The 9463-nt window shown below is 42.8% G+C and overlaps 1 protein-coding gene across 1 annotated transcript; it reads left to right on the top strand.

Moving 5' to 3' along the window:
• The first annotated feature begins 1081 nt into the window (after nt 1-1081).
• On the top strand, nt 1082-9043 carry GZMA (granzyme A). The gene is made up of 5 exons (XM_019414242.2): nt 1082-1201; nt 3980-4118; nt 5723-5864; nt 6064-6333; nt 8865-9043. The coding sequence occupies exons 1-5, from the start codon at nt 1132-1134 to the stop codon at nt 9027-9029; spliced, it is 786 nt and encodes a 261-aa protein (XP_019269787.1). The 5' UTR covers nt 1082-1131; the 3' UTR covers nt 9030-9043.
• The last annotated feature ends 420 nt before the right edge of the window (nt 9044-9463 follow it).

The following is a 9463-nucleotide window of genomic DNA, read 5'->3' as shown; positions in this document are numbered from 1 at the left end:
TCTCTTTCTCTCAAAAATAAATAAACACTAAAAAAAAAATTTTAATATATTAGAACAAAATAGCCATGTCTACCATTTTCCTTCTTTAACTAAATCCAGAAAGAAGGAAGAAAGGGAGGTGAAAGGGGGAGAGGGAGAAAAGGAAGGGTGGGGGGAAAGAGAGAAGGAAAGAGGGAGAGAGGGAGGGAGAAACTCAGTATCTTTCTTATATCTGAAGTTGTATCATCAAGCAATCAGGGGAAGCACAGAGGGCTACAAAGAGCCACCACCTCCTCCCCCCACCTCCCTCTGTCTCCATACCTGCCACAGACTTCAGACAAGAGCACAATAAATTATCCTCCACAAAATGGGGAAGGAAAATGTAGGGAGGAACTTCCTAATAAATAAGACTTCCTTATGCACCTCTACCTGGCCTTGGCCTATTAATCCTTACATAACCCAAGGAGATAACTAGAAAAAAATATGATTGGTGATCAATTTTTAGGACACTTTTCCAACCTCTAATTTAAGTCTTAACAGATGCCATTAGTGGATACAGAAGATAGTTCTGCTATTGATGAAAACTAAAATCCTCAAAATTTCTGCTGAGACATTTTAAAGTCTCTCCTTGTAGGGGCACCTGGATGGCTCAGTCAGTTGAACGTCCGAATTCGGCTCAGGTCATGATCTCACAGTCTGTGAGTTCGAGCCCCACATTGGGCTCTGTGCTGACAGCTCAGACCCTGGAGCCTGCTTTGGATTCTGTGTCTCCCTCTCTCTCTGCCCCTCCCCCACTCATGCTCTGTCTCTCTCTCTCTCTGTCAAAAATAAACATTTTAAAAAAATTTTTAAATAAATAAATAAAAATAAAGTCTCCCCTTGTATAATATGTTCAGAGGACAACAAGGTCCTCTCACCCCCATCCACAATATAGAATTACCATCCTTCGCCTTAGCAGTCCTAGCAAAGGAAAGCATGCCCAAGGGTAAGGAGCAATTATTCATTGTTGTCAGTTGTGTTTCATTTCTTAACGCTCAAGTTACAAATTGGAAAGACAAAAACCACATCCTTTGTACCCTCAATATATAGTGTCGGTGAAGAACTAACACAGATTTTCATGTTGACTGATTTGAGGTGGGGATACCAGCCACAATGAGGAACTCCTATACATTTCTGGCATCCTCTCTCTTGATTGCCATTTTTCTCCTGCTAATTCCTGGAGGTAAGACTGATTCTCATCATTTCCATTATAACCATTAAGCAAAGTGGAGCAGACTCTCAGTGAACTTTAGGCAATATTAGCTCAGGGTAAGAGCAGATTTTTTGTTCCTCAAGCTTTAACATTCTTTCTTACATTCTAGCTGTTTATTTTAAAAGGAAAAACATCCTTCTTTCTTCTCTAAAATTGCTTCACAAGAAATAATAGAACCACCATGGTTTAATACTGCCAATTTATACCTTGAAAATTGCCCCCTAAAATTGCCTAAATGTTAAAACAATAAAAAATAAAAAAACTTCTTGGGTTAGGAAAATAAATATACCTTTCTGGAAAGGAATAGTGGTATTCAGCCTTTCTGTAGAAAATGCATAGATACTTTTTTTTTAATGTTTTATTTACTTTTGAGAGAGAGCGAGAGAGAGAGAGCGCATGAGGGAGCATGCAAGCAGGGGAGGGGAAGAGAGAGAAAGTCAGAAGATCCAAAGCAGGCTCCAGGCTGACAGCAGGGAGCCCGATGTGGGGCTTGAACTCACAAACTGTGAGATCATGATCTGAGCCAAAATCAGATGCTCAACAGACTGAGCTGCCCAGGCAGCCCAATGCATAGTTTTAAATAAAATTCAAAAACCTGACTTAGTCACCCAAAACAAATTAGAAACGATTTGAAATTGTATCATTTCCCTAGGCTAGTGTATCATTGAGAATGTCGCCACCTTGACTCTTTGGAAGTGCTATGGTATTTAGTATTAAGCTAAGTCTTGGGTACACCACCTAGTAACCAACCTACCTGGTTTTGTGTGAGCTACATGGGCACCAGTTTGAAATGCTGTGAAACTCACAGCATTATCACAAGACTGGTTGTAGCCCCTGGGTGGCTCTAGGTTTTCCTTGAAATCCTTCAAGAAAGTGAGGACTGGTCTGGGGCTGCCTGAACTGTGCTGATGTTAAGGACCAGTCATGTGTTTATCTCCAGGTCCATCAGCTTCTGGAGGTGGGAATGGTGGGCAGGGGCTGATGGAAAACCTATCTCACCAGGAATTTCCAAGGAAGTTCTATGGTTTACCTTGCAACTAAAAATGAGAAGAAATTTTTAAAATAACAAGGTTGAAGCATTTGGGGGACAAAGGGGTGGCATAGGATGACTGTGTTCGGGCTTGTTAAGTCCTCGACAACAGCGAAAACAGAGCAGATGAAAAATCCAATGATATCTTTTCTTCAAAGGAAACAACAAAAGCAGCTTGCTCTGCTCTGCTTTGTTTCCTGTGGTCAGAGAGAGCAATGTGGGCCCGTAAAGGGAACAGACACAGCAGATCACATGATGCTCTGGACCAGCCATCTCAACCCTCTTACACATTAGAATACTCTGGAGGGCTTTTTAAACAATGCTCGCATCCAGCCCCAGCTCCAGAGATGCTCATTCGTGTTGATTCTGGGTGGAGACCAAGAGTTGCTAGTTTCCCAAACTTCTCACCTGCTCTAAACCCTTTTCCTGACCCTCATAGGAGTGGTTGGTTGCAGGAGATGTTGACCTTTTTTCTGAGGCCAGTGTATGTGTGCATCAAACAGGGGACCCTGAAAAATGAAGTAGTCTACTGACTTCATGATTTCTGCAGCCCAGAAGGTCTAAAGACGCACCTTTTAAATCTATCCACCCATGACTCACCCAAGGAAAATTTAAGATGTGGGTGAAGTTCTCTGCGTTGCTCTAAGTTCCTTATCCTTTACCTTCTAGAGCCTAGAATTTCCCCCTTCCCAACTCACTTCCAGAAATGAGAGCCATTCAGGTCACTCTCTTCCCCTTCTCTCACTCTCATTATTTGCATCTTACTGTGGATATGGCAGTGAGTTAGCTATATAAATGGAGTAGCAGGCCCTGTGCCCTTTTTTAAGAAACCATGAGTCTCAGCCAATAGTCAGGAGACATATTTTGGGAAAACCCAAGAATATCTGGTGTAGGAAGGTGAAGACTCAGAGTACATCACAAAGACACAAGATCACTAAACCAGCATGGATCATGAGGCTTGTGTGTAGGTCTCCTGTTCTCTAGTAATGAAACCATACTCCAGCTCTGTCATCAAGGAAATTTAACTAAGGCACCATTTTCTCCTTATAGCATCTTCTTCCTTCTCCTCCCTCGTTGGAGAAGGCCTTCATGAAACCATGTGTTTGAGTCTGCAGGTTGAAGGGGAGCCTTGGGTGCAACAGGTATTATTCTCTCAGCTTAGGAATGAGGAGAGTACATGTTTCAATAAACAGAGGGCTCCCAATGACCAAAGAACTCGTAGGTGAGGGCAGAGCTAAATGGTGCCATATCAGTTTGTAAGGTGTGTTTTTTTGCAAGGGCTTTAGGTGACAAGGGCGGCTCTCAGTCTTCTAAAAGCTTTTCCACTTCCCCAGATGAATAGCCGGAAGGGAGGAGGGAGGAGTGCAGATCGTTACTAGCATCTCCGGTAGTAACTGTTACTGGTGCTGACCAATGCACAGCTGTCTGCCCTTTGCAAGCCCTGAGGCTTGAGGTCACTAGTTGTGACAGATCTCCAGCCTGATAATCCCTGGAACTGCCAATGGCATGGTTTCTGTGGGTGAAACGGCAGGACCCTCTCAGGAGTCCAATAGGAATGGGCTTTACATTCAGACATCTGAACACCTGCGTGGGGTTTGGAGGTGCTCTCATCTGTCTCCTCTCCAAGGAGGAAATGCTTGTCTGGTCTTAGAAACATGGCTTGAGGTAGAGCTCTTTGGGGTGGGCACTGACTTAAGTTGCCTTTTCCTTTTTCACAGATTTCTGTGTAAAAATTATTGGAGGAAATCAAGTGACTCCTCATTCAAGACCCTACATGGTGCTACTTAAAGGAGAAAATATCTGTGCCGGGGCTCTGATTGAAAAAAACTGGGTATTGACTGCAGCTCACTGTGTCCTGTAAGTGCTTGGGTTTTAAAAAATGTTTGTGGAGATATTCTCATTTGGGGGAATATTAACAAAGAGAATAAATCTCACTAAAACCACAGGAAGTTCATGTGTAACTTCATATCACTGAAGTCTCCAGGAAATTGCTGTACCCCAGCAGGGAGTTAAGCCCACAGAATCAGACCAAAGGGGAATCCACAGTGAGCACCCACACTTCCTCTGGAGCTGCTGGGTCCAGGTGCTGCAGGGCTTTGCTTCTGGCCTTGACTTCAATGACTAGAGAGAATAAACCACAGTCTGGAAGGATAAAACTGAAGTGTCCCCTCAGGATCCTGAGCACAATAGTCAAGTAGAGAAAGCTCGTGTCTAAAACCTTCCCGTTTCCCCTAGTGAACTTCTCTCACACTTCAGCCATCTCTTAACACCTGCTGACTACTACCTTCAAACCTCTGCCAGGCTTGGGTTTTCCTCCATTCTCTAAATCAAACCTGTAAACCTGGGCTGTCCCTTGTGAAAGCCACTGTCATATTGGTTATGTAAATTTCCATGCGGCTCTATGAATTTAAGTTGAAGTTAAATAAAATTGCAAGTTTAGTTCCTTGGTGGCACTAGCCACATTTCACATTTTCAGTAGCCACATGTGGCTAGTGGCTACCATATGGGACAGTGCAGATGTATAGAACATTTCATCATCCATTTGCACTCTACTGGAAGTACAGTTCTAGCCTCTTGAGTGAAACTCACATCAGCTGATGTAATGGAAGAAAACTATGTGTAATGGAATAACAGTGTGTGATGGGGGGAAAAATCACTGGAACTATCTGTTTAGTGTAGTTTATACTAGGTTGTGAATGGCACTAAGTGTGACTGACACTTAATTATTAATATACCAGAGAAATTTTTTTAAATAGGCTCCACACCCAACATGAGACTTCAGTTCATGACCCTGAGATCAAGAGTCACATGCTCTACTGACTAAGCCAACAAGGAGCCCCCTGAGTATTTTGATTTTATTAACCAAATGAACCTTTAGCATGGAGTAAAAAAAGAACCCTGGCCCCCTCCTTCAGATCACCATCCCCCACCCCCAATATACACACACTCAGTGCCATGCAAATAGGGTCCTTCATTGGGCAGTCATATTTCTGGAAGTTTGCCCATTTAAGTTTGTTACAAACTTAAATCTTACAAAGATCCCTCCAGTGCATTTCTCTAAACTATCCAGTGCCTTTTGCTTCTGTCTCTAGAACACTGAGAACTTTGTGTTTCAGTATTCTGCAACCAAATTCTCTATCACAGCTCAAGGTGGGTTAAGGGATACAACACTAAAGCCCCAACCCACATGATCCCAAGACTTGGCTTAGCTGCTATGGAATTCTCTTGTTATTTACTTTTCAATGAACCTAGTTTAGCATGTTATAAAGAAGCTGGTGGTAATAACGATGAATTCACAAGCAACTTTTTATTCTTCAACGTACACTTTTTTCTTTCTGAGCCATAAACAAGTATTTCCACAGCAGGTATACTTACAAATGAGACAGTGAAACTGATCACTTAACATGCTCTGCTACTGATACAAAGAGTAAATCCTGTTAATATACTGTGTCTGTTTTCAGGAACAGAACGTCCCAGGTCATTCTTGGAGCTCACTCAATAACCAAGAACGAGCCAGAAAAGCAGATAATGTTTGTTAAGAAACAATATCCCTATCCGTGCTTTGACCAGGACACGCATGAAGGTGATCTTAAACTTTTACAGGTATGTACCTTTGGTTGACTTAAAAGTCATAGAACCTCCTACGTTCTGGCTGCCAAATGGAAATTTTTTCCTCGGTGCCCTAGAGCTATAGACTATAGTTACATAATGGGGTCCTCGATGGTTGGGCTAGAATTTAAGTAAAAATGTGACCATCTAGATTACCTCATTTTGTTAAGTCTTCATGCTTGTCTTCTAACAGCTGACCAAAAAGGCAAAAATTAATAAAAATGTGAGCACCCTCCGTCTTCCTAAAAAGGGGGATGATGTGAAACCAGGAACCATGTGCCAAGTTGCAGGCTGGGGGAAAATTCATAATAACTCACCTCAGTCAGATACTCTGAGAGAAGTCAATATCACCGTCATAAACAGAAGAATCTGCAATGATCAAAAGCACTATGATTATCATCCTGTGATTGGACTGAATATGATTTGTGCCGGCAGCCTCAAGGGTGGAAAAGACTCGTGCAATGTAAGTGAAATAAGATCCCATGTTTGAGCTGTTGGAATTACTCATGCAGATATAGAACATGTAACATCATGCTTTGTCTTGTCATGGCATTGGCTTCTGTAGGGTCCTAGTGCTTTTTTTAAAGAAGTTTGATAAGATGCCAGTCAAAAAACTTAATGTTCTCAGCTTAAGTAAGTTGTTCATCAAAAACAAGTTCACTGCTAAGGCATGGGTTGATCTAGTACATCTTCTTGATTTTACAAAAAAAAAAAAAGAAAGAACAACACTGAGAAGCAATGTTTTTCTCATTTTTCGTATGAACATACACAGCTCTAAATTTGAAAATCTGGGACATCCAGGAGAGCTGAAGTCAGGGTTCCTCTAGGGCCTCCACTCCCAGTACAGAGAATGTGCAAGTGTCCATACCAGAGTCCCCTGAGCAGCAGCAGGACGGGGCTCTGCTGAAAGACAGGAGTAGAAGAGACACCTCATAAAGTTTTCAGCTCTGAGTTTATCATTTCTCACCTTTCCCAAAGACCCTGTAGAGAGAGCCTCCTCTGAAGAGAAGGAGCTGCCGTGTAGGTGGTCTGGGAGTTTAAATTGGAGACTGAGAGATCCAGAGGTCTCTGCTCTTTTCACAAGTTTGTCCAAACACCGGCAGAATCTGAATGGCTTGATTTCAGGAACAAGGCTAAGCAAATTTCAGGAAAAGATGACATCTGTCTTCTGCATCTTTGCACTTCCTGTCCTTTGCCCTCCCCCTTCCCTCCCCTCCCTTCAGCCACCACTCTGGAAATCCAGGAACCCAGAACCTTCATGCCATTGGGACCACACGCAACACCCTAAAGCCATGGCAGCATCCCAGTATGCCTGTCTGCCTCTCAACAGCCACCCTCTACCATCAAAACTTAGCAGTCCTTCTCCCGTTCCCTCAGTGCCCAAGACCCCTCAGAAGTGGCTATGGGTGAATTAAACCTGAGGGACTAATTATGAAAATTTCAGGCACTGCATGAAACACACCATTCCAGGAGGGGTCCCAGGCTTGCACATAGTTGCTTAGTTCATACGCTCATAAGGCTAGTTTTTGCCTGAACAGGAGGGATCGTTGATGCCTTCACATGGCTGAGAAGGAGCTGGGCCCTCAGACCTGGCGCTTGCAGAGCTCCATGCGTATGCCTCAGTGGCCCTCTGTGCAACACCAACAATCTTTCCTAAAGCCAGAGCAGTGAAATGGCCACTTCAGACTCTGGATCTCAAATACATTTAAATATGCTGATTCTAGAATTCCACTAGAGAAAACAGGATCACACAGCTGGTGGCACAGGATGCATAAAGCATTGACCCACAGCTAACTGAAAGGGCTCTGCTAGTGGAGGCAGTTAGCTCTGAAGTGCGATCACTGGCTTCTGGGACCTCCCATCTAGTGTCAGATGCTCCAAAGAGACTTGAGGGAGAAATTTCTATTTGACAGGATGAAGGGAAAATTTGCTTTGGTTTTGTTCCTTTGGGAAAACAATTATCTGCTTGGAGAAATGAGAAAACATGGTATTTACTCTTTGCCTCAACATCCCATCTGCATTTGATTCTTTTACCTCTTGAATTATTAAGCATTTTAAGAAAATGACAGGGACCCCTGGGTGGCTCAGTCGGTTAAGCATCTGACTCTTGATTCATCACAGGTCATGACCTCCAGGTTGTGGGACAGATCCCCATGTCAGAAATCTCTCTCTCCTGGGGTACCTGGGTGGCTCAGTTGGTTAAGTGTCCAATTTTGGCTCAGGTCATGATCTCGTGGTTTGTGGGTTCAGGCCCCGCCTCAGGCTCTGTGCTGACAGCTTGTTCAGAACCTGGAGACTGCTCTGGATTCTGTCTCCCTTTCTCTCTGCCCTTCCCCCACTCACACTCTGTCTCTCTCAAAAATAAATAAACATTTAAAAAAATTTGTTTAATAAAAAAAAAAAAGAATTATCTCTCTCCCTCTCTCTACCCCTCCCCACTCATGGTCACTCTCTCTCAAAATAAATCAACAAACATTTTTTAAAATGTAAATAGGAGGGTTTCCCTTATTTTTTTTTTTAAGGTTTATTTATCCATTTTGAGAAAGAGTGCAAGCAGGGGAGAGGCAGAGATGAGGGAGGAGAGAGAGAATCCTAAGCAGGCTCTGTGTTGTCAGCACAGAGCCCAGCACAGGGCTTGAACCATGAGAGCATGACCTGACCCAAAATCAAAAGTCGGGTACTCAACCGACTCAGACACCCAGGTGCCCCAGGAGGGTTTTCCTTCTAAAGCACAATCAGTCTCAAAATTAGTAGATAACGTGAACAATAATACATTTTATTTCATGTTCACTGGTTTATAAATAAGTTGAGTAAGCCAATTTTCAAAATATTAAAATCTTTCCCAACATTTTGAACTTTTAAGCACTAATTTTCATTTAAGTCAAGGTTGGTCTTAACTCCACATTGAATGCTCCACATTAAATGGAACCTCTTCCATTCCACTAGTGATCACGTTCCATGCTGATCTCCACTACCCATCTTGTTTTCCTCCAGGGAGATTCTGGAAGCCCTTTGATATGTGAGGGTACTTATAGAGGCATTACTGCCTTTGGCCTTCCAGGGAAATGCGGAGACCCTCGAGGACCTGGCATCTATACTCTTCTCTCACAGAAGTATCTCAACTGGATAAATAAGACTATGAAGGGGCAGTTTAGATAACTATTTCATTTCATTTGCCATCACTTGTTAATGTTATCATAAATAAAATCAATTTGTGTAACTGTATCCATTCCTCTTATAACTTTAGTGGGCAGATCTGCACTGGCAAAGTAACCTTGTGGATAATGCAATGGAGACAGGAGGAAACCAATGTCACAGTGTCATCCATGTGTCAAGTGACAATCATACTTTGCTTGCATTATTCAGCATCTCAGTGGGACCCATCAGGAGTGACAATAAGGTCAGGTCTGTCTAGTAACAAAAACAGTGTTGGACCCAGCAATTCTGCAGGAAACAGAAACAGCCAGTCTGGAGCATTTGAGTTAGAAGAGGAAATGCCTTATGGTGTTTTTCCAAAGGCAGGTGAGAAATAGAAATTAAAATTTAGGGGACACAAATGAAACACCTGGACACACAAGAAAAGTATACAAGAG

Source organism: Panthera pardus, unplaced genomic scaffold (genome assembly GCF_024362965.1).
Source record: "Panthera pardus isolate Hobbes unplaced genomic scaffold, ASM2436296v1 HiC_scaffold_2, whole genome shotgun sequence".
Taxonomy (NCBI): Eukaryota; Metazoa; Chordata; class Mammalia; order Carnivora; family Felidae; genus Panthera; species Panthera pardus.
The sequence above is the reverse complement of the archived record's forward strand: the minus strand, read 5'-3'. Positions and strand labels throughout refer to the sequence as shown.